The following is a 25725-nucleotide window of genomic DNA, read 5'->3' as shown; positions in this document are numbered from 1 at the left end:
TGTCGTCCACCTCTAAAGAGGCAGACAGATAAAAAATAAATAAATAAATAAACACACTATTTGAACCAGGAAGATTGACGGACTTACGTTGACGGGTGCGCTCTTCGTACTTAAGTGCTACTGGAGTTGGCTTGGGCCCGTCATAGTACCAGTGGATTGTGTTTAGGTTGACGAGTTTAGCCCAAGTTCGTTCCTCTGGTTTGGACTTCGCGAAAATTTTCTCAAGGAAGCTAAACTCGTCGATATCGATCTGTGGGCGCCGTCGGACTGTTGAAAAGTAAAATGGATGGTCAAAACACTGATAAGTTTTAATTAAACTTAGGATACTAGTTATATGACGGGTTCATACCAGACGGGCTTAAAATGCCCCAAACCGTGTTGACGGGCATGTGATTTGTTTCCCCCGGATGACACATCCAACCGTCGCCCTCAATGAAAAAGTAGCGGCTCTTCCAATCCCTATTAGAATCTGGGGTTTCAAAAATCACTTTCAGGACAGAGCTCTTAGGAACAAAGCTATACATCCCCCTTGATTTGTCTATCTCGTCTGGACGGTAGCAATGTAGGAATTCCCGTACCGTCAACCTTCATCTACCGTCTAACATTGCTCCGTACAAGACCTCCATTGCTATAAAGACCCTCCAGGCATTTGGGGATATCTGGCTGACGGATAAGCCTAGATATTTAAGGAGTTCGCAGTGCAAGGAACTCAATGGAAACCTAAGGCCTGACTTAAGCATCTGTTCGTAGACTCCGACGCCGTCTACCCCTTCATAATAACATTTCTCTAACTTAAAGGGTAGATGGATGGGGATGTAATCTGGAATTTGGTAATGGGCCCTAAGGGTATTGAAATGTGGTTCCTTGATGGTAGACGTGAAGGCATTCACCATCTATTCTGGAAGCATGATGAACTCCCTAAGTCCATCAACACCCACGACGGACTTCACTACTTGTTCTTCATCGTCAGCTGAACCCTCCCCTATCTCAACCATCTCCATATCCTCATTTGTTGAGGACGGGGAAGATGCAGACGGACTCCTTTCCTCGCTTAGGTCGTCATGGTCTTTGTGACCTGACGGGTATACCTCTTTGTAGTTCGCCCTGTCACAGACGACTGACTGATTACTTGACGCACTAGATATGGCCTACATGTAATTTCAAAACCCAAGACTCCGACGGGTTTTGGAAAAAGTGACGAGGGCATAAAGTCTAAGGAAAAATAAAAAGTACCAGAAGGGAAATAAGAATTAAAAAGAAGATGGATAAAGATCACTTACCAAGTTAAGAAGTGAACGATTGAAGTTACGGGTGACGGGTGCAGAAGCTGTATGGATAGGTCTCTGACAGGAATGACGGACGTGCTCTGACAGTATATTTTAGCGGAAAGTAGAAAAATGAGAGGAGAAGAGGATGATATTTATAGGGGGAGTGCATGAAAGACGAAGCGACTTCTCGTTCTACGACAACAACCAGTAAGAAAGTGACACACGTCACAGGACATAATAAGATCCGAACAACCTGTCAAGGTATGGACGTAAGTTCACAGAGTTTTAATTTAAAGCCATTAGATTTTGAACCGTTAACCCATTCTTCGACCGTCACCCCATGAGTCTGTTTGCTCATATGTGACGGACCTATGGGGTGAGGGGGGAACTGAAAAGGGAAAAAATGTAAGCAACAAATCCCAACATCGTGGGCCGGACTGATCATCACTCATGGGCCGTGAAATAGACGAGTCTATTTTATGGAAGATCTGTTGAGGATAGATTGATCACGGACGGATTTATTGGCCATGAGTCAGACAAAAACCCTAAACAAAATTACTTGCGGCGCACACCATAGAGTCCTAAGGGAAGTAGAATTCTAGTGCAAGGAGGACCCCAAAAGTCATGCACACTAATGAAGATCTTCTCTATAAGGAAAGGGCTTGTCCATCACGTTTTGGACTCCTAAAAAGGATTTCTACAAGAAAAAGACTTCGACTCCAAGTAAAAGGGGTCAACTTTCGACCACTATAAAACCCCAATACCCTCACAAATCAAGGTACGCATAATCTAACCCTACTCTAGCACTCTAGAGTTGAGAATAGTTCTAACTTAACCTTCGGAAAGTATTTGGCCGGCATCACACCGGTGCTCTCTGTTAGGTTTCTCTCTTTGTATTGTGCAGATTTTACATCCGAGTGCGTAGGTATCGTGTGGCTCACTGGTGAATTTCTCGGCATCATCAGTATGGATAGTATATACATCAATATTTTACTGCATCAAGAGCATTAGATTATTGAACGCCAGACAAACCTTTTTTTGGGTAATACTTAAGTAGTCTCAGAACAAGATAACCCGTTTGGAATTATACAACTTATACTTAGGCAGTCTCTCGGAGTTGTGCTCCAGGATTACTTAAGTATTTTCCAAGCCATTGTAAAAAGGTATATGTATTTTTAAAATATAATAATAGCTCTCAATTTCAATTAAGTAGATAGAGCAAAATTATCATTCTACATTTGATAAATTAGCATGAAGTTATGATTTTTGAAATTCTCATAGTTTTTATCTTTTCAAATAAATTGGAAAATGTGGATTTTTTAAATAAATAGTAGTTATTAAATTTGCAATCCGTGCACAAAATACCTCAAGAAACATTAATATGGACATAGGACAATGATTTTCTACAATGCATAAGTTAATGAGTTAAGATTTTTTTATTTATTTTTTTTAAGAGAATTTCAACCTATGGCGTCTGTTTTTGATAATAACTCTTTATCATCAGACTAAAACACCAATCGATTTTTGATGTAGGCGATAATTGAACCCCAGATTTTTTATACAACCATCAGAGACTTTACTAGTTAAAAGATTGCTTAGAGATCTCATGATTTTTCACATAATTTTTTCCATAATGATTTGCCTTATTATTCAATCAAGACATTATTATAGTGTTTTTGGTCAAGAATACATTGAATTTCAAACCCTTTATTTGAGGACAAATGATTTTACTACTTGATCTTACTATAATTTACAAGAAAATTATAAGTTAAACTTCCAAAAAAGATACACATATTTCGTGTAACTTCACAAAAATCACATACTTTTTATACTGTAGATTTCTTTTAGATATAATGGTTAAAAAATCCAATTGTCTTTGTCATTGTTAAACATTTATTGCTGTGGGGACTTTTCAAGAGATTATAATCAATGGTATTTTGGATATTGCACCGACATAAAAATAATTAATAATTAATGATTACGCAGCTTCTTGTCATAAAACAGTTTGTTTATACGTTCTATACAACTTCATTAAAAAAAAAAAAAAAAAAAGGTCCACGTTCTGTAGTACATATTATAGGTTAGAAACACCATATGCTTACTTGCTCCACCTACCCCATATTTATATTGCGTCACATTGTTCTCCACATTTCTGTAGTTTGATTACTATCTGTTGTTTAAAATTAAAAAAAAAAAAAAAAAAAAAATTGAAACGAATTATTGAGACAAGTCAAAGTGATTTGAAACCAATATAAAAATTTAAACAAAGTGATTTGAAACCATTATTAGAATTTAAGTCAAAGTGATTTGAAACCAATATTAAAATTTAGTCAAAGTGATTTGAAACAAAGTAAGATTAGAATTTGAAACCACCATGCACGATAGTCACTCCATAAATATAAGTGCTAATATTTGTGAAGTGTGGAGGGCAAGAATCAGAATTTAAATTTTCAAGAAGAAATTGTGATTTGAAACAGTCTAAGATTAGAATTTGAAACCACCATGCACGATAGTCACTCCATAAATATAAGTGCTAGTATTTGTGAAGCGTGGAGCGCAAGAATCAGAATTTAAATTTTCAAGAAGAAACTTTACACGCATCTACACTTAAATATAAATAAAATAGTATTTCTACCTTGTATAAATAAAAATAAATTAAAATTTGTAACATCCACAAATTATTATTGAATACAATTATATGTTTACATTTGCTTCAAAGGAGAATTAAGACGTTAAACTAAGCCAATCTTTCAATGGTCAGAATGACAGAATATACGGCACACTGCCCAAATTCACAATAGCAACCACACTTTTTTATAAATTTGTATGTGGAAGTTGAAACAAATATCGGAAGAATTCCTATTATGCCTAAAATGGGGACCGGGGAGTGCCCCGGTGTATGAATACTTGGATATGATACACATGGCATTGCGCCCAAAATTAAATGCACTGGGATACTAGGGATATGATATACGTGGCATTGCACCCCATTAAGGCATTAAGGGTCCGTTTAGATTGAATTTATTGTTACTGAAACTGAAAACTGAAAATACTGTAGCAAAATAATTTTTAAATGTATAAATAATGTCATAAGACCCATTTTTAATATTTTTTATTACATGAACAGTGCGTGAACTGTTCATGCACAAATTTTTTGTCTCCCATAGTCAAATTATGCGGCCAAAAAAAAAAAAAATGAAGAGAAACGCAGATTTGAGGAAACGTGGACGCACAAACGCGCAATCCAAACGCCCTCTAAGGATACCAGACCGAAAGACAAGCTTTTTGGGAGTAATAATTAGATAGGCCAGAAGCGTAGCTACGGAATCTCGTATGTGGTCAATCACAATAGAGACTTTTTTTTCAAAGATAGTGAAATTTCGAATCAAAGAAATTTACCCATAGTAGATTGCTAAACTTAATTAATGACAAATCATTTTATTCTTGGGTAATACATTGATTGTCTCAGAGCATTCTTATATGAGAGTGGGCCCCATAGATAGTGATATTTGGTATCGAAGAGATCCTTCCATAGTAGATTACTAGACTTCATGCTTCTCAAAAAAAAGATTACTAGACTTCTTTAAAGACAAACTATTTTGGGTAATACTTTGATTGTCCCAAAGCATCTCACCTGAGAGTGAACCCCACAGATAGTTTGGTGTAATACTTTGATGCCCTTTGGGGTAAAGACAAGCACTTTGGAGTCTGCGTCTTTCTTGTTTCGCGTTTTGCCTCTTTTTTTTTTTAGGCCGCTTATGTTGACTTTAGCGGCAAAATTTACTGTTGTGAACAGTGCATGCACTGTGCATGCACTGTTTACGCAATAAAAAAATATTAAAAATGAGTCCCACAATACTATTCATACATTTAAAAATTATTTTGCTACAGTGTTTTCAGTTTTCAGTTTCAGCAACAATAAGCTCAATCCAAACGGACCCTTTGATGTCTCGGAACAATGCCACTATTTATTTGAGGCTCATTAAGAGTCCAAAGCACTGCTTTAGAACTACTAAGTATTTTCCAACCCTCTATGAGAAGGTATATATATTTTTAAAATAAAATAATAGTTTTCAATTTTAATTATGTAGATAGAGCAAAATCATCGTTCTATATTTTTAAAATTGTCATAGTTTTTCTTCTTTTAAAATGATTTGAAAATTGAGGGCTTAATAAATAGTAGTTCTTAAATTTGCAATCCATGCACTAAATACCTCAAGAAACATTCATTTCAAAATAGGTTAACTTTTCTACTAAGCGTAAGATTATAAGTTATCTTACAAGTTTAGAGATAGCTTAGTTTGATATTTCAATTTTTCATAGTGATTTGTTTTATTATTAAATCAAGACATTGTTTTGGTGAAAAAGACATTCAATCTCAAATCCCTTATAAAGAGTGTGAGAAGAATATTTAAAGAGTAAACCCCAAAATATGAAAATAAATAATTGATTAAAGATTTTGGATGTTTAATAAATCCACATAATCATATTTGACCATTTTTATTTAGTCATATTGGGTAAGGACAGTTAAAAAACTGGGGAAGGACGAAAAACAATAGTTTACTCCTTTTCTTTTCTTTTTATTTTTCATCCACTTGTATATACACAATTTTTTTGTTTAAAATTTGTGTTGCTTTTTTGTTTTATTTAATGTGGACATAATTGTAAATTTATACCAACTTCACTTTTCCATCCTCTCATTTTTCTTCTCAACCAAACAAATAAGTTTTCTATCTCTCCACAATTCCATCATTCCAACAAAATACAAATAGGAGAAAACTAATTTTTTTCTATCTTTCCACTTTTCTATCTTCTTCCCATTTTCTATTATTCCACTTTTTCACCTCTCCAACCAAACGGACCCATATGGTAATGTCTAATAAGTGGACCGAGAGTATATGCTTATCAGCTTATTGCTTAATAATTGTGAATTGACTTTGGGTCGAGGTTTTGTGGTTTGGTGCTTACCTGAAAACATAGTGCATTCTTCGTATATGCTTATTGCTTAATAATGGTGAATGGTCGAGGTTTTGTGGTTTGGTGCTTACCCGTAAACATAGTGCATTCTTCTGTTCATTAACTATTCAATAATCATTTGGAACTACATTTAACATAGTCTTCTGCCACCTTGCGTCTAATAGTATTATAAATAGAAAGAAATAATGATGAAGTTAGGTCAATCATTGTTATTTCGAAATAATGGGTAGCAAAATCAAAACTTTGGGATCCAGATCTGGTACAATAGCTCATCATGTAGCAATGAATCAATGAAATATTGAAAGTTAAAATTAACTTTTAATCTCAGTTCTCAAATCAAAAAACTTTTTAACCTTTCCATTTTTTACCTTAAAATATTTCAAACTTTTACATCTCAGGACTAATTTGGCATAATTACCCTCTTCTTTAGTACTTTCTATGGCATATAATTTGGCATAATTTTATCCATATGCATCGATTTTTGAATTGAAAGTACGAGGAATTAATTAATCGGGGTGGGATAGTTAATTATGATGTCCCCCTTACCTTTTTATAATTAATAATTAATTACCCTCTTCTTTAGTACTTTCTATCAAATTACTTTGCCATAAAATTCATTCTCAAAAAAAAAAAAAAAATTATCCATAAAATTCTTTTTTATTTTATTTATTTAATTGTCCAGACTCACCCGTTAATAACCTTAATATCCCCCATGAAAAAATAAGCATTACTGCTAAACATCTCATACTCAAAATGACAATAGTTAACCATTTTGCCATTGGACACCTTCACCATTACCCCAAATTCTAATCTAAGCATCAACATATACATCAAAACACACTTAGATAAAGTTAGGAATTTTTATTTGGAGATCGAGTTATGGTACTAAAATATTGATTAGGACAAACCTAGCACGCACATACACGTGCATATAATAATAATAATAATAATTATAGGGACAAGGGCCCAAAAATTATATTTTTGGGCATTGGGCTTTGTCCGAGGGAGTTGATAGGTCCGAGTATCGATAAACAGTAGTGAAAATATCAAGTTCAGAGTTACCAGAGTAAGATGCAAACGGAGAGAATGGGAAAAGTAGTCTAAGGAGGCTCACCTCCTCAGATGAGCAAAGCACGGATCATATATATGTCCTATCGTTCAAGGTGATCTTCTCGGACGTTCTATTGATAGGGACGTGTATTCTGAATATACAAGAGAGATGGAAGCTCAGAAATATCTAAGGAAAAGTTATTGTCACCGCATTAAATGTTCTGTAACTAACTTTCTGACCGCATTTATGTTAAGAAGACCCCTAAACAGTGCTGCTTTATCTATCTCAACTCACAGAAAGTTAGAGAGGGTGTCCAATAGGATAAGGACTCAAGTAGTGGCTTGGATGACCAACACATGGAGGGCCAAGATTATTAATGAGGGGATATATAATGTAAGAAACCCCTGAAGGGAAGGGGATGGACAAATCAATAAAGAAATACTGTAGCAATTTAGAACCAAACTTGTAACAATATCTAAAAGCATTAGATAAGAACCATGCTCCTCGGACTTCGCCAAGTACGTTTTTCTTAAGCTTAAAACTTGTTTATTTTCATTTTATTGTCATTAAACTGACCTAACTTGTGATTTGATTAACTAAAACCCAGTTTTCTAACTCATTCTCTATAAATTTATTGTTTTGAGTTTTTTGGGCCTAAGTCCATTCATACATTAAGTTAGGAATTCAAATCTGGTCCTTACAATAATAATAATAATAATTTTCTAATAATAAAGTGGGTTATCATTTTAAAATATATTACATGCAAAAAATTATCAATTTTAATGTACATATGTTTACTAAAAAGTTTAGAACTTATCAATTTCTCTTTAAATTCTAACTGAGTACACAGAATTTATCTAATTTGATGATAGACATGTACTATATATATATATATATATATTATTTCTTATCAAAGTTACACTTTTTTAGAAAAAATTAATCTATTACCATGTATCTCCATATAAACTTTTTAAATTTTTTTATTTTTAATATAAATTACCAAATTATCCACTGAAATGAATAAAGCTATTACAATAGAATCAATGATTCAAAATTACAATGGAACCAATAAGAGCAAATTTTACAATATAAAAAGAAAAATAAAACTAGCTTGTCTCTGTAATTAATGAGCCAATCATTTAATTTTGTTTCCAAGAGGAATTTTGGAGGGGGGAGAGCTAAATGATTATACATACTATAATTTTTGTTTTTTAATAAAAGCAGCAAAAGGACCATGGACCCAAAAAAATTGACCCCCAAGAAATTGAATTACATCCTAGCTGTATTTTTTGAGAGGGATCAAATTGTAGTGCAGCCAAAAGGTAATGTCATGTCATTTGGATTGGACAGCGTGGATTGGTGTAAGAATTGAGAGCTAAAAGAGAAGTCGGCAACCAAGAAAAGTTAAGAGATTGTAATCATAATCGCCGACCTATGGTTTATAGCATTCACCAATAACTATCATTGGAATTTGGATTCACAATGGGTCGGTTTGAATTTAGCTGAAAATTGAAAACTGAAAACTGAAAATATTGTAGTAAAATAATATTTAAATGTGTAAATAGTACCGTAAGATCCATTTTTAATGAAAAAATTGATAAAAATTGAGAATGGTAAGACTCATGAACAGTGTTCGGTGCACTGTTCATGAGCCGAAAGTCAAATAATGCGGCTACTGTTCATTGAACAGTAACCGCACTGCACCTGAAACTCTTAAAACCAGAAAAAAAAAAAGAAAAAAAAAGAAAAAAAAAAACGCAAAACTCACCAAACGCAAAACGCAAACGCAACACATAAACGCTCTCAATATCTTCTTGATTCTTAAGAAGAAATATAAAAAAATGACAAGTTTTGATAAGGATGTTTGAGCTACTTCATTTGTTTTGCTTACTTGACTTTGAGACACAGCTTTTACAATAAATGTTTATGCTTTGTGCGTAGGTTTTGAATACCAGTCTTTATCAGAGTTGGAGAATCCGATCTATATATCTAGCTAGTTCTGCTCCAAGAACTCTCAGGACCTACTAACTACTGTGTGCGTATATGGACCTCATATATGCATGGACCAAAGTAATGGGATTTGGATATTTACCCTATAATATTATTTAGACCAAAGTTTGATTAGGATGTTTGAGCTACTTTTTGTTTTGCTCACTTGTGACTTTGATTTGTTTGCTATAGGGCTAATCACGCAACCACATTTTCAAGAAAGTTCTACATTTTTGGTGAAAAGAGATGCAATAACCATGCTTAGCGTGCAGGTTTATATCACTTCTAATCTCTATCACAGTTCAGGGAAGCATTTACTTTTTGTCCCATGTGCAAACTATGGGCATTTTGAAGAAAGTTTCATAATTTTTTTAATTTTTGGCAAAAAGAGATGGCAATAATTTTGGTTTATGTGCAGGTTCAATCTTTATCACACTTGAAGAAGCATCTACTTGTGCTGTCATATGGAATGTGCATGAACCAGACAACTTGAGAGTAACTATACATATATAGAGCCCAAGACTTGAGTAACTATGCATCTCAAGCTCAACTATGTGCTGTTTGAAATTACAGGTTCGTATCACTTCAATTTTATTATCATCACACTTGAAGAAGCATCTCCATGTGCTGCCATACGGAATGTAAATGAATCCGACAACTACTTGAGAGTAACTATACATAGAGGCCCATGACTTGAGAGTAACTATGCAAGTATGCATCACATGCTCAACCATGTGCTGTTTGATGGTGATCCCAGCGTATTGTTAATGCTATGTCTTCCTCATCCCCCTTGTTAGGTGTGACGAATTCCTCTCCTCTCCCCTCTTAAGTGTCTTTGCCCCTCAATCCTCTTTCACTTTATTGAATTATATTTAGGGAATATATATATATATGTATATATATACAGCCCATAGCCCATTCAATGCAAGACACTTTCTTACTCATAACATTGCTTGTTATACCTATCAAAAAAAACATTGCTCGTTATAATATTTTTTGTTAGTGGGACAAGCCCCTTATCATTTCCTCTCCTCTCCCCTCTCAAGTCTTTGTCCCAAAAATCGAGATGGACCAATGCGGCTTTGCCCCCTCTTTCCTTTTTCTCTTTATGGAATTATATTTAAAGAATATATATATATATTCATAAATATAATATAATTCAATAAAGAAAAAGAGAGGTTTGCGTTGATCCATCTCAATCTTTGGTACAAAGACCCAAGAGGGAAGAGGGAAGAGGAAAGGAGATGATACAGCCCATGACCCACTCAATGTGAGACACTTTCTTACGCGTAGCATTGCTCGTTATGCTATTTTTTGTAAGTGAGACCGATCCTTTATCATCTTTTTTCCTCTCCACTCTTGGGTCTTTGTCCCAAAGATCAAGATGGATCAACGCAAACCCCTCTTTTTTTTTTTATTGGGTTATATTTAAGAATAAATATATATATATACACACACAGCCCATGCCCAATCAATGCAAGACACTGGCCCAATTTTTTGTAAGTGGGACCGACCCTTTATCATCTTTTTTCCTCTTCCCTCTTGGGTCTTTGTCCCAAAGATCAAGATGGATCAACGCAAACCCCTCTTTTTCTTTATTGAATTATATTTAAGAAAATATATATATATATATACACACGTTACACACACATATATAGCCCATGGCCTAACAAATGCAAGACAATAACCAAAGATATTTCACAAAACATGTATGTTATGCTATTATATTTATATAAAAAATTATACACACACATAGCCCATGCCCAATCAATGCAATACACTGACCCAAAATATTTGCACACACAAAGCCCAAGCCCAATCAATACCAGACACTGACCCAAAATATTTGACAAAACAGGTATGTTATGCTATTATATTTAAGGAATATATAGAGAGAGAGAGAGAGAGAGAGAGAGAGAGAGAGAGAGAGAGAGAGAGAGAGAGAGAGAGAGAGAGAGATGAGTTTAAGTTACACCAAGTGTAACTCTAAAGAGTTACACATTTTTTAAATCGTTGGATTTAAGTAGATCCAATGGTTAAAAAAGAACCTCATTATTACAAATATTCTTAAATCCATCTCATATTTTTTTTTCTAAAGAGTTATACTATGTGTAACTTGAATTCATCTTATTCATATATATATATATATATATATATATATATAGCCCGTGCCAAATCAATGCAAGACACTGACCCAAAGTATTTGACTAAACAGGTATGCGCATCCGCCCATGCCCAATCAATGCACGACACTGACCCAAAATATTTCACAAACGCATCTAAGGAATCAAATCTTGGTCAATTCATGGCCCAATCAAAGCAAGACACTGACCCAAAATATTTGACAAACGCATCTAAGGAATCGAACCTTGGTCAGTTCATGGCCCAATCAAAGCAAGACACTAACCCAAAATATTTGACAAACACATCTAGGATTTTGAACCTGATTCGTCCATGGCCCAATCAATGCAAGACAATGACCAAAAATATTTGACAAAACAGGTATGTTATACTATTATATATATATATATATAAATGGATTCAAGTTACATTTTTTTACACTATAAATCATTAAAAGATCTAATAGTTAAAAAAATATTATTAAATTTTATTGCTTTTCATTTTATTGTCTAATTAATACTAGCATTTTTTTCTCTCTCCTTATTTAATTGGTTTCCACTTGATTAAAACACATTACCATTTTCAATAACCAAAACCGTTTCAACAAAGAAGTACACCAGAAATTTATAATGAATTTTTATTTTATTTTATGCCGATTGAGAACTATCCCTTCAAAAACCCCAACTGAAACTAAGCACTAAACCACTGTTACAAACCTAGCTGGTATATTGCCTTTAATTTTCCACAATGAACATTTTGTCACTTACAATTTGAACAACAGGTTCCATTTTGTCACTAAGTTTTATTACTGATCTTTGTACTACTACTGTAAAACGTAAAGAAGTAATAAGTTTAACATAGAGAAACAAACAGTATTGGTTTTGGTACTACTGTAAGAATTATTAAATTAAAATTTAATATTTAACAAAAGAGGTATGCGCATCCAGGGAATCGAACCCTGGTCAGTACCGTGGGAGGGTACTATGATACCACTACACCAGATGCGCTAATTTGACATGCTCTCTACTCAAAACCTATATAACTAATGATATAAGCCTCTGAGTTATTACTTGTAAATTCATAAAATTATATAGAGTTTCTTGACAAATTAGCATAGACGTAATAAGATTTTACGATTTTAAGGTGGGTCATGATATAGGATTTCACAATGGTGATACAAAATATTCGTAAAGAGTGTCTTTGAATTTCTCTTCTTTTTTGTTTTATGACTTAAAGTATTCTCCTAAAGAAAATTATGAGGTGAATTTAAATTTGCTCAATGGAGCTTACCTTCAATTAAAAGGTTTCAAATCATCAGTAGACAAAGTGAAACTTATCTTAATCATAGGTGTGTAAAGTTAAAGTGTAATTATCCCATAAAATTTTGTTCCTTCTAATTATTTATCCATATGATTAATAGTCTACAACAAGTGATTCAAAACTATTATTTGTGTCTGTTGAAGGGGCTTTTTTTTTTTTTTTTTTTTTCTAAATATTATTCGTTACCCCATCAAGCTTTCAATAAATTATTTGTGTCTGTTGAAGGGGGTTTTTTTTTTTTTTTTTTTTTTCTAAATATTATTCGTTACCCCATCAAGCTTTCAATAGGAAATGATAAAGAAATGATATTAAATAAATAATAGTTTCTATCTTTTATCTGAAAAATAAATAAATAATAGTAAAAGCAAAATATAAATATATAAGTAAAAGGAAATACAACAGCAAACCATATATAATACCTTTTTTCTTAGAAACTCAAGCCATATAATACCTTCTTCCTCAAATTGTAGGTCAAAAATCAATAAAAATTACCAAGATACCAAGAAATAGAAATGATCAGCACATATATAATTCCTTTACAACAATAATTATTTAATGGGGTATCTTTACAAAATTCTTCATGTGACATAGTAGCCTCCGTTTGTTTATTCAAGGGATAGAAGAAATGTATGAAAGATGATAATATGAGGTCATCGACATCCTAACTCAGCTCTTCCATCATCACTGATTGAAGTATTAGTACAAAGCTTTTGAAGATCAATGTAGCCAATAATGGTGTCCTCAAAAACTGCATCTTCCAACTGAGCTTGATTAAAGGTGGAGCCAGACAATACAGTGTTTCTAAATACAGCTCCTTTGAGATCAGCTTTCTCGAAATTAACACGATCCAAAACTGCATTTGTGAAATCTACACCTACAAACAATTATGGTCACTATTAGTCAACATGAATTTATAATACAATTTTGTATAGTTGGTATCTTCAAATTAGAGCACAGACAATGATCGTAAAATTTGCTACTGAGACATCTGGTTTGGTTTGCAAATCCTCATAGGCTTATTTCTTTAATTGAAAGTAATGGTTAATTTCAAGGATTCTGGCTCAGATGACTTTTAGTTTTTAGTAGCTATGACCAGATAAGTGTTTTTAAATTTTAAGTATTTTCTTAGAATTAACCAAGAAAAAGGAGACAACTTGTGAAAGGTGAGTCAGCCTCGAAGACATTCATAGAACTTTAAATGGATATAATTTTCTCTTTAAGCCTCCTGCATCATATATTACCTATCAGTTCATCATATCGGTTTATCATCTCCCTCTTTTGCCCAAATCTAAGATTGTTATGAAATTATCATATTTAAAAAAAGAACAATGAGGCATGTGGATATGTTTTAAAAGAAAAAAACTGACTTAAAAAATGACAAGATTACAAGAATGGGGACCTCACGTTGCTCTTGTTTAGAAAGTTCTATTCTAATTCCAGACAAAGAATTAGTAGCTTCATAGTAGTTACAGAGTTCCAAATGAAATGGCCAATCCTTATATTATTTAATCCTTGCATTTCACTATCTTTTGTGTCTTACAATTGAACATATTTAGAAAAAGCATGATGAGGCATGTAGATGTGTACTTTTTTAATTTTCAAACTGACATAAAACTGACACGATTACAAGAATGGGGACTCCGGGTTTTTCTTGTTTAGAAAGTTCTATTCTAATTCCAGACAGAGAATTAGTAGCTTCATAGTAGTTACAGAGTTCCAAATGAAATGGCAGATCCTTAAATTTTTTGATCCTTACATTTCGACTGTCTTTTTTTTTTGTGTGTCTTACAATGGAACATATTTTAAAGAGATATCAAGGTCCAAGACATGAGCCCATTGCAACTAGTCTAAATTCAATAGACCAGAACCTACTAGTAGTTCTAGTGCAAGTAAAGTAACCCCAGGGTTAGTCTATGTTTAGCCTGGGATTAGTCTCTCTATATAATGTGCCAACAGACTCGCTATGACACAATTCAAATCAATAAAAATGTAGCCACTCAAGGGCTTTCCACTACGAATGTAGGTTGTCAAGTCGAACCACATTAATTTCTATGTACATCCGCTTTCTTTCTTTTTTCTCTCTCTTCACTCTTTCACTCTTAATACCAACATAAATTCTGATATGGTATCAGATCTATGTCACAACAATTCTTACAGTATTCATGTGTATACATATATATGTGATTTAAATGGAATTCTCTACGTTCATCACATAACACAAACAGATCAACCCCAGAGTATCAAGATCTGTCATTGTTTAAACTTTATTCAGGGGGGTGGAAGTACATGGGAATGCCTTTTAAAATAATAATAATAATAATAAGTAAATGGAAGTGCCTGTAAATGATGAGGGAAAGTATAAAACAAATAAAGAGAATCATTCTTCTCATAGTACCTCAGATCAGGCCCATTTAAAACATATATATATATATATATTGAAGTGTTAAGATTGTAATAGTGTATGCCAGCTAATTATCTAAATATCCTTAGCTAAAAGATTTGCACTGGTAAACCATATGAACAACAAATAAGAAATGATTTCACAAAACAAAACTTAAAGGATGATTTATAGATAGGAAATTACCTATGAAGCTAGCTCCAGCAGCATATGCCTTTGACATCACCACTTCTGTCATGTCTGCACCATCAAACTTAGCATTTGACATAAGTGCTGCTGCGAGAGACTTCCCCTTGAGGTTGGATTTATCATTTGTGTAATCACAGAATCGGAGATCAATCGGCTTGTCATAAACACCATTTGCCTGACCTATCGTGTTACCAACGAATGCTTTCTCACATCGATTGGGCTCTGTTGATAATGGAGGCAGCCTCTGCATAGCAAACATGAAATACATTCGTTCAAGTCAAGTCCTTTACAAATAAAATTTGTATTCTTCCATGAATGATCTACATAGTCTTCTTGTTGCCCGATAAACTGTGTGATTTTGTCTTTAAAAAAAAAAAGAAGAGAACATGCATGTAAAACACACAAAGAGACCAAAAAGATGTTGAAAGACCCCATCAGCGAAGAAAAACCACATGAATGGGTAGTTGAGCGCCTTGCTCTTCAACTTCAAACTAGAAGAATTCAGGGATCAAAAACCCCTCTATTTTCATCCCTCCAAATACAACACCTATTGAGAAGACACAAAACCAAACTTGTCTTCTCCCAACTATTCTCAAGTCAAGAAAACAAAAATGTAATTAGATTCCAGACCATCAGAGAACAAAGCAATAGCTCATTCACTGATTTTGCATCTCTGCAGATCATGCAACAACCATTTCATTTTCCACTTCCCTGTTATCCAACCATCTGTTGCCAAATATCTCTCTCATAATTACAGACAAAGCTAACAACTTTATGTGGGGTTAACATACCTGCAATCTATTAGCTATTTTAAAAAGATATAAATTACCACTAAGTTATTAAAATGAATATCAATTAGAAAAGAGAAAAAAGAGTTCCCATTTTGAATTCTATCTATGCAGAAAAATGGTTTCTCCCTAGCTTAAATGGCACCTTCCCTCCTCATAAAACAAGTTGGAGGGTAAAGTTCCTGATTCAAAACACAATGGGTGCTTGTATAGCTTAGAAAAAAAAGAAAAAAAAAAAAGGCTGCTATAGCTCATTATTCCAAGCTAATATTGCAAAGCTGAACATCCCAATCAACACGTCACATAATTGTCCAATCTTTATCAATTAGAATATAAACATTCCAGACATTCTTTCATAATAGCCTCTTAACCATACTAAATTTCCTTCCTAATTTCACACAATTCTAAGATTGAATCATTTTTCATGGATGAAATAAAAAGCGGTTTCATACAGTTACTTCAACCATATAACTGTGAACGAGGAGCTGGTAGATTAAGGTAGTAGATTCAGCGGAGAAGATGCCTCATGGTTCTCAGAACAATGTTTCGGGAATCAAGCCAAGGGGGATCAAACTTTAATTAGGGAATTTATAAATAATAGGTGTGTGAACAATGGACCCCATTAAGGAAGTAGAAGGAAATCAAAACAGCCACATCTGAGTATTAGATTGATGGCAAGTCACTAAAGGATTTTCAATATGATTTCCTGGTCAAGTCCAAAAGAGTTTATCCTCAAAGAGGGTAAAGCTGCTGGACCAGGTGCCATTGGGAGATGGAATGTTTGAATCCCAAAGTAGAAAGGAGTAATGACATTCCCCTTTTTGGAATGTCCTAAGAGTCTGAATTCCTTGAGTTATACTTAACTTATTGATTACTAGGCCTAAATATTTATAGATAAAGACCATTTTTCCTTTAGCTAATCATTGGAGGTGACAACTATTTTTAGGTATGAGGTATCGGGGATTGTGCTACTATTGTGACAAGTTTCATAATCCTAACATCACAAAACACAACGACAGATTTATCACTCTTGAGGACATAGTGATATAACTTATTATGTGAAAGGCAGTGGCCTTGATGTCCTCCCTAAGGCATTACTCCCACAAGATTACCCTTGACCAATACCTCAAAACCGCACCCCTTAAGGTATTCCCAATCAACTTAAGTCTGCCAAGCCCTGATGGGTATCCTGGACCCTCCTTCTGACTTAGACTGGCATGAAACATCCACGCCTACCCAGGGCTTGCTGGAGACGTACCCATCTAGGAAGCCACAACGTACAATACATTAATAATAAGATGCCTTCGTTGATGTGAGCCCATTGATGAATGTATCTAAATTTCTTGATTAAATTTCATGTGTCAAACCATAACTCAGTTGCAGCTTCTCAATTTTCAAAGCAATGTCCAACCTTTAGGCATAATTCAGTTAAATATGTTATAGATATATGTGGCAGATATGCAAACGCTTTCAAGAAAACAAAGAAGCAAGCTAGTTACTCTATGCACATTAGTAATTGCTTATGAAAAAAAAAAAAAAAAAAAACGGAAATCGAAAGGAATTTGAATTAGTAGACTTTATGAGCTAAAATATATATTTTTTGGGATTTGGAAACCATCCATTATATTCCTTGATACTCGTTTGTATCAAGATGGAATAATTGTCTAATTGTTTCCCTTTATTGTGTTTTTATTTTATTTTATTATGTCTGATTAAACATAACTTACCTAAGAAAAAGACATCTGTTTGAAGTATATTCCCAATTTGGTTCTGCAACTGCCCTGGTTGTCTCATCAGTAAAGTTTTTCTTTTCTAGTTTTGACTTGTTTGTCATTTAGGCATTGTTTGAGAGGAGATAATGGAAATGAATGAAAATAATAATTTTAGAATATTTTTCTATTTTTTTATTTGGAAGTTTTAATAGAGAGAATGAAAAGTTTATTCTATTGTTTAGGAGTTTAAGTAGGAGAGAATGGAATGAGTAAAAGGGAACACTTATTCTTCTCTATTCCCTTAAAACTTTAAATTTTCATTTCCCTCAAAATTGGGAAGAATGAGAGGGAATGAAATTAGATTTAATAATTTTTTTACTAAAACTCTCAAAATACCCCTATCTATTCAACCATTTATTTTAAAATATGGGTTTAATAGTAATATTGTCATAAAATGATTCCATTCTATTCTTTCCATATTATTCTCAAATAAGATTACTTATATTCCATTCATTTTCATTCCTTAATTTTAAAACATCTAATCAAGGTTACTTAATTCTATTATATTTAATTATTTTCCAGTCATTTCCTTTACTTAAATATATTCCATTTTATTCCATTTCATTCTATTCTTTATAATCATTCCATTTCATTCCCTTATGAACTCCCAAAACCTTAGGGCTATATAAAAAGAATTGTTGATACTGCTATAAAATGCTAGTTCTTTTCTTGTTAATTTAGACCCTAAATTGCTTCTTTTATAAACATGATTAGTTATTATCCAAGTTAAAACCATTTATTTGCCAAAAGTCTTGGAATCTCATTCGTAAGGATAATTCTTTCATTATCTGAAGTACCGAATATTTTATCAACCTGTTAAAGGTCTCTTCTTTTTTATTCATAAAGAGTGAGAGAAAAAGAAAATATAAGAAAAATATTGCAATATCTTTTTCTTGAGTCCAGATTTTCCTTTCTTGATATGAAATTCATGGAGAAAGTTAGGTGCCAGAAAAAAAGAAAAAGAAAAAGTAAAAAGAACCAATTTATATTACTTTCTTCATTTTCCCTCCACTTTCTTGGTTTAACCAAACGATGAAAAATAATTTCATTTCATTTTTACTCATTTTTCTTTTTATCTTTTACTTTAAACTAAATGGCTATAGCTGCATGTTTTAGTATAGATCTGTTCCGTGAAAAAATTAAGCGAATTGGTGTATCCTATATTTCCATGTAGCTTTGTTAAGTTTTAGATCCCGTTATTGAATTACAAGTGAATTAAACCAAGTTATTCAAGTAGTCCGATCTTGCCAATTTATAATCATGAGTAGGGCAATTCAAAACATGCAAAAGGCGAATAAAATAATGTGTCACCAATCTTACTAAAACATTCACAAGTGAATGATAATATGGTGACGAAGCGAGAAATTGATTAGGAATACTCCAAAGGAAAAATCACTCCACTGAAAACCTTTTCCCAATAAAGCAAATCCACTATAATAAAATGGGTTGTGTTAACAGGCATTGTAACTTGTAAGATACTCATTAACGACACATTTTTTTGGTAGTTTTTCAGATTTTTGGACAACTTTTGGCAATTTTTTTTCCCTCTTTTGGAAATTTTTTAAACAACTTTTTTCCTTTTTGTCTAAGTGAGACCCAAAAAGGGAAATGTCAACAAGCACTGCACAGTGCTTGTTAACATTTCTCTAATAAGATAAGCAAATCCACAAAAAATATTTTCCTAAACTCTACGTACTTTTTTTTCTTCTAGGTGATTGCAAGGGCTAGAACCCCCGAGCATCAGGTCATTTAGGTACCTGGGTGCCAATACAGTGCTTGTTAACATTTCCCTAATAAGATAAGCAAATCCACAAAAAAATATTTTCCTAAACTCTACGTACTTTTTTTTTTTCTAGGTGATTGCAGGGGCTAGAACCCCGAGCATCAGGTCATTCAGGTACCTGGGTGCCAATAGGCTACTGAGGCCAATGGCCTAAACTCTACATACTTGTGAAAAGGGTATTTAACCAATTACATTACATTAAGCACCTTAACTTAGGAATATAAAAATTTTCAATATTTGTTACATCACAATTTAAAATGTGATTATTAGACTCCAAAAAAAAAAAAAGTAATTTATGGTAATTGTTTACATAATATAAATGCCTTCAAAATTTAAAAAAAAATGTTATTGTAGCACAATCAAGTTATCATACAGTGAAGATCATTTTGTAATGGTATTCTGGTTATGTAATATATTATAAATCTATTTAAAAAAGTTTTATATATTAATTTGTGTTGGTGTGTTTTAATAAATATTTAAGCTTTTTTTTAAAAAGAAAAAACCTGTAGTGTCCAGACAACTCCAATCCAGAAGCCTACGTGTCATGTCATGTTAGAAGGATATTTCGTATCTACCCACCAGAACCATCGACGGATAAGATACAAGTCTGATCATAGACACAGAAAATCTTCCAAATATTGAAAAAAAATAAATGGCTACTCTTTCAATTCCACTCTCTCCAAACAGTTTATGTCTCCGAAGTTTTACACCCAAAAGCCAAGTTTTTCCCATTCCAAAATTCCACTCTTCCATCACAGTCACTTGCTCTGGTAAGACTCCCACATTTCTTAAACCGAAGTTCAAACTTTTGTCTCATTCTTTTTACATATTTTTTTGTTCTGTTTATAAGAATGAAGGCCCTTTTGATATTTGAATGAAACTGATGGAAGATGAATGATAACCAAGATATGAGTATACCCATTTGTATTTTTATACATATTTATAAAATTTATAAGATAAAAGTTTGAATTTTGGTTTAACTGGTTGACTTTGAATTATGAGGTTGTCTTGACTAGTTAAGAAAAGTTTGTGGTTATGATTAGTTCATCATGTTATATGGATATTTAGTTTGAATTCATGCAAATTGCTTATACAGAAAATCTCCAGTATTTCATTGATTTTAGTTTGATTCTGTTGATGCCCACTAAGTGAAGTTTAATATTGTCAAGCTGATAGATGCTATTGATGTTTGGTGTGCTTGGGAGCAGCTAGAGATGGTTCTGAATCCAAAAGAAGCTTATTCCATTTCAAGGAAATTAAGAATGTAGCTTGTGGTATTCTTGCTGTTTGGGCTTTGACTGCTACCTCACCTGTAATTGCTGCTAATCAGGTTCAGATCACACACTTCTATATGGTATTTCATGAAACACTCAATTTCGTGATCCGTTTTTTTTTTTTTTTTTTTTCATAAGCAATTACTAATGTGCATAGAGTAACTAGCTTGCTTCTTTGTTTTCTTGAAAGCGTTTGCATATCTGCCACATATATCTATAACATATTTAACTGAATTATGCCTAAAGGTTGGACATTGCTTTGAAAATTGAGAAGCTGCAACTGAGTTATGGTTTGACACATGAAATTTAATCAAGAAATTTAGATACATTCATCAATGGGCTCACATCAACGAAGGCATCTTATTATTAATGTATTGTACGTTGTGGCTTCCTAGATGGGTACGTCTCCAGCAAGCCCTGGGTAGGCGTGGATGTTTCATGCCAGTCTAAGTCAGAAGGAGGGTCCAGGATACCCATCAGGGCTTGGCAGACTTAAGTTGATTGGGAATACCTTAAGGGGTGCGGTTTTGAGGTATTGGTCAAGGGTAATCTTGTGGGAGTAATGCCTTAGGGAGGACATCAAGGCCACTGCCTTTCACATAATAAGTTATATCACTATGTCCTCAAGAGTGATAAATCTGTCGTTGTGTTTTGTGATGTTAGGATTATGAAACTTGTCACAATAGTAGCACAATCCCCGATACCTCATACCTAAAAATAGTTGTCACCTCCAATGATTAGCTAAAGGAAAAATGGTCTTTATCTATAAATATTTAGGCCTAGTAATCAATAAGTTAAGTATAACTCAAGGAATTCAGACTCTTAGGACATTCCAAAAAGGGGAATGTCATTACTCCTTTCTACTTTGGGATTCAAACATTCCATCTCCCAATGGCACCTGGTCCAGCAGCTTTACCCTCTTTGAGGATAAACTCTTTTGGACTTGACCAGGAAATCATATTGAAAATCCTTTAGTGACTTGCCATCAATCTAATACTCAGATGTGGCTGTTTTGATTTCCTTCTACTTCCTTAATGGGGTCCATTGTTCACACACCTATTATTTATAAATTCCCTAATTAAAGTTTGATCCCCCTTGGCTTGATTCCCGAAACATTGTTCTGAGAACCATGAGGCATCTTCTCCGCTGAATCTACTACCTTAATCTACCAGCTCCTCGTTCACAGTTATATGGTTGAAGTAACTGTATGAAACCGCTTTTTATTTCATCCATGAAAAATGATTCAATCTTAGAATTGTGTGAAATTAGGAAGGAAATTTAGTATGGTTAAGAGGCTATTATGAAAGAATGTCTGGAATGTTTATATTCTAATTGATAAAGATTGGACAATTATGTGACGTGTTGATTGGGATGTTCAGCTTTGCAATATTAGCTTGGAATAATGAGCTATAGCAGCCTTTTTTTTTTTTTTTTTTTTTCTAAGCTATACAAGCACCCATTGTGTTTTGAATCAGGAACTTTACCCTCCAACTTGTTTTATGAGGAGGGAAGGTGCCATTTAAGCTAGGGAGAAACCATTTTTCTGCATAGATAGAATTCAAAATGGGAACTCTTTTTTCTCTTTTCTAATTGATATTCATTTTAATAACTTAGTGGTAATTTATATCTTTTTAAAATAGCTAATAGATTGCAGGTATGTTAACCCCACATAAAGTTGTTAGCTTTGTCTGTAATTATGAGAGAGATATTTGGCAACAGATGGTTGGATAACAGGGAAGTGGAAAATGAAATGGTTGTTGCATGATCTGCAGAGATGCAAAATCAGTGAATGAGCTATTGCTTTGTTCTCTGATGGTCTGGAATCTAATTACATTTTTGTTTTCTTGACTTGAGAATAGTTGGGAGAAGACAAGTTTGGTTTTGTGTCTTCTCAATAGGTGTTGTATTTGGAGGGATGAAAATAGAGGGGTTTTTGATCCCTGAATTCTTCTAGTTTGAAGTTGAAGAGCAAGGCGCTCAACTACCCATTCATGTGGTTTTTCTTCGCTGATGGGGTCTTTCAACATCTTTTTGGTCTCTTTGTGTGTTTTACATGCATGTTCTCTTCTTTTTTTTTTTAAAGACAAAATCACACAGTTTATCGGGCAACAAGAAGACTATGTAGATCATTCATGGAAGAATACAAATTTTATTTGTAAAGGACTTGACTTGAACGAATGTATTTCATGTTTGCTATGCAGAGGCTGCCTCCATTATCAACAGAGCCCAATCGATGTGAGAAAGCATTCGTTGGTAACACGATAGGTCAGGCAAATGGTGTTTATGACAAGCCGATTGATCTCCGATTCTGTGATTACACAAATGATAAATCCAACCTCAAGGGGAAGTCTCTCGCAGCAGCACTTATGTCAAATGCTAAGTTTGATGGTGCAGACATGACAGAAGTGGTGATGTCAAAGGCATATGCTGCTGGAGCTAGCTTCATAGGTAATTTCCTATCTATAAATCATCCTTTAAGTTTTGTTTTGTGAAATCATTTCTTATTTGTTGTTCATATGGTTTACCAGTGCAAATCTTTTAGCTAAGGATATTTAGATAATTAGCTGGCATACACTATTACAATCTTAACACTTCAATATATATATATGTTTTAAATGGGCCTGATCTGAGGTACTATGAGAAGAATGATTCTCTTTATTTGTTTTATACTTTCCCTCATCATTTACAGGCACTTCCATTTACTTATTATTATTATTATTATTTTAAAAGGCATTCCCATGTACTTCCACCCCCCTGAATAAAGTTTAAACAATGACAGATCTTGATACTCTGGGGTTGATCTGTTTGTGTTATGTGATGAACGTAGAGAATTCCATTTAAATCACATATATATGTATACACATGAATACTGTAAGAATTGTTGTGACATAGATCTGATACCATATCAGAATTTATGTTGGTATTAAGAGTGAAAGAGTGAAGAGAGAGAAAAAAGAAAGAAAGCGGATGTACATAGAAATTAATGTGGTTCGACTTGACAACCTACATTCGTAGTGGAAAGCCCTTGAGTGGCTACATTTTTATTGATTTGAATTGTGTCATAGCGAGTCTGTTGGCACATTATATAGAGAGACTAATCCCAGGCTAAACATAGACTAACCCTGGGGTTACTTTACTTGCACTAGAACTACTAGTAGGTTCTGGTCTATTGAATTTAGACTAGTTGCAATGGGCTCATGTCTTGGACCTTGATATCTCTTTAAAATATGTTCCATTGTAAGACACACAAAAAAAAAAGACAGTCGAAATGTAAGGATCAAAAAATTTAAGGATCTGCCATTTCATTTGGAACTCTGTAACTACTATGAAGCTACTAATTCTCTGTCTGGAATTAGAATAGAACTTTCTAAACAAGAAAAACCCGGAGTCCCCATTCTTGTAATCGTGTCAGTTTTATGTCAGTTTGAAAATTAAAAAAGTACACATCTACATGCCTCATCATGCTTTTTCTAAATATGTTCAATTGTAAGACACAAAAGATAGTGAAATGCAAGGATTAAATAATATAAGGATTGGCCATTTCATTTGGAACTCTGTAACTACTATGAAGCTACTAATTCTTTGTCTGGAATTAGAATAGAACTTTCTAAACAAGAGCAACGTGAGGTCCCCATTCTTGTAATCTTGTCATTTTTTAAGTCAGTTTTTTTCTTTTAAAACATATCCACATGCCTCATTGTTCTTTTTTTAAATATGATAATTTCATAACAATCTTAGATTTGGGCAAAAGAGGGAGATGATAAACCGATATGATGAACTGATAGGTAATATATGATGCAGGAGGCTTAAAGAGAAAATTATATCCATTTAAAGTTCTATGAATGTCTTCGAGGCTGACTCACCTTTCACAAGTTGTCTCCTTTTTCTTGGTTAATTCTAAGAAAATACTTAAAATTTAAAAACACTTATCTGGTCATAGCTACTAAAAACTAAAAGTCATCTGAGCCAGAATCCTTGAAATTAACCATTACTTTCAATTAAAGAAATAAGCCTATGAGGATTTGCAAACCAAACCAGATGTCTCAGTAGCAAATTTTACGATCATTGTCTGTGCTCTAATTTGAAGATACCAACTATACAAAATTGTATTATAAATTCATGTTGACTAATAGTGACCATAATTGTTTGTAGGTGTAGATTTCACAAATGCAGTTTTGGATCGTGTTAATTTCGAGAAAGCTGATCTCAAAGGAGCTGTATTTAGAAACACTGTATTGTCTGGCTCCACCTTTAATCAAGCTCAGTTGGAAGATGCAGTTTTTGAGGACACCATTATTGGCTACATTGATCTTCAAAAGCTTTGTACTAATACTTCAATCAGTGATGATGGAAGAGCTGAGTTAGGATGTCGATGACCTCATATTATCATCTTTCATACATTTCTTCTATCCCTTGAATAAACAAACGGAGGCTACTATGTCACATGAAGAATTTTGTAAAGATACCCCATTAAATAATTATTGTTGTAAAGGAATTATATATGTGCTGATCATTTCTATTTCTTGGTATCTTGGTAATTTTTATTGATTTTTGACCTACAATTTGAGGAAGAAGGTATTATATGGCTTGAGTTTCTAAGAAAAAAGGTATTATATATGGTTTGCTGTTGTATTTCCTTTTACTTATATATTTATATTTTGCTTTTACTATTATTTATTTATTTTTCAGATAAAAGATAGAAACTATTATTTATTTAATATCATTTCTTTATCATTTCCTATTGAAAGCTTGATGGGGTAACGAATAATATTTAGAAAAAAAAAAAAAAAAAAAA

General features: G+C 33.3%; 2 protein-coding genes, 1 long non-coding RNA gene and 1 other non-coding gene across 6 annotated transcripts; 2 read left to right on the top strand and 2 right to left on the bottom strand.

Annotated features, from left to right (window-relative positions):
- The first annotated feature begins 9081 nt into the window (after positions 1-9081).
- Positions 9082-10577, top strand: LOC136071371 (uncharacterized). Of its 2 annotated transcripts, XR_010632647.1 has the most exons (3): positions 9082-9366; positions 9478-9557; positions 9704-10577. It is a non-coding gene; the product is annotated as an uncharacterized LOC136071371 (long non-coding RNA). The 2 variants fall into 2 exon arrangements; XR_010632646.1 differs by having other exon boundaries at positions 9478-10577.
- A 1765-nt stretch (positions 10578-12342) lies between these two features.
- Positions 12343-12413, bottom strand: TRNAG-CCC (transfer RNA glycine (anticodon CCC)). The gene has a single exon. It is a non-coding gene; the product is annotated as a tRNA-Gly (tRNA).
- A 693-nt stretch (positions 12414-13106) lies between these two features.
- LOC136071370 (thylakoid lumenal 17.4 kDa protein, chloroplastic-like) lies at positions 13107-17567 on the bottom strand. Its single transcript, XM_065782577.1, has 2 exons — positions 15311-17567; positions 13107-13600 (listed from the first exon to the last, which is right to left on the bottom strand). The coding sequence occupies exons 1-2, from the start codon at positions 15579-15581 to the stop codon at positions 13377-13379; spliced, it is 495 nt and encodes a 164-aa protein (XP_065638649.1). The 5' UTR covers positions 15582-17567; the 3' UTR covers positions 13107-13376.
- Positions 17568-20211: 2644 nt separating this feature from the next.
- Positions 20212-25576, top strand: LOC112008848 (thylakoid lumenal 17.4 kDa protein, chloroplastic). Of its 2 annotated transcripts, none has more exons than XM_065782576.1 (4): positions 20212-20426; positions 20865-21010; positions 23132-23378; positions 25083-25576. In XM_065782576.1, exons 1-4 carry the CDS (start codon positions 20309-20311, stop codon positions 25304-25306), a joined length of 735 nt encoding a protein of 244 aa, XP_065638648.1. In that variant the 5' UTR covers positions 20212-20308; the 3' UTR covers positions 25307-25576. The 2 variants fall into 2 exon arrangements, with proteins under 2 accessions (XP_065638648.1, XP_023896968.1); XM_024041200.2 differs by having other exon boundaries at positions 20218-20426; positions 20865-20986.
- Positions 25577-25725: the final 149 nt, after the last annotated feature.

The sequence above is a fragment of the Quercus suber genome, unplaced genomic scaffold (genome assembly GCF_002906115.3).
Source record: "Quercus suber isolate HL8 unplaced genomic scaffold, Cork oak 2.0 scaffold_306, whole genome shotgun sequence".
Classification (NCBI taxonomy): Eukaryota; Viridiplantae; Streptophyta; class Magnoliopsida; order Fagales; family Fagaceae; genus Quercus; species Quercus suber.
The sequence above is the reverse complement of the archived record's forward strand: the minus strand, read 5'-3'. Positions and strand labels throughout refer to the sequence as shown.

What these genes read in the sequence shown, in the direction of transcription:
- LOC112008848 (XM_065782576.1), top strand. Translation starts at nt 20,309, where the DNA reads ATGGCTACTCTTTCAATTCCACTCTCTCCAAACAGTTTATGTCTCCGA. An exon ending in CATCACAGTCACTTGCTCTG is followed by an intron (nt 20,427 to 20,864) that starts GTAAGACTCCCA and finishes GCTTGGGAGCAG; the next exon opens with CTAGAGATGGTTCTGAATCC. An exon ending in AGATCACACACTTCTATATG is followed by an intron (nt 21,011 to 23,131) that starts GTATTTCATGAA and finishes TTTGCTATGCAG; the next exon opens with AGGCTGCCTCCATTATCAAC.
- LOC136071370 (XM_065782577.1), bottom strand. Translation starts at nt 15,581, where the DNA reads ATGTATTTCATGTTTGCTATGCAGAGGCTGCCTCCATTATCAACAGAG. An exon ending in TGCTGGAGCTAGCTTCATAG is followed by an intron (nt 13,601 to 15,310) that starts GTAATTTCCTAT and finishes AATTGTTTGTAG; the next exon opens with GTGTAGATTTCACAAATGCA.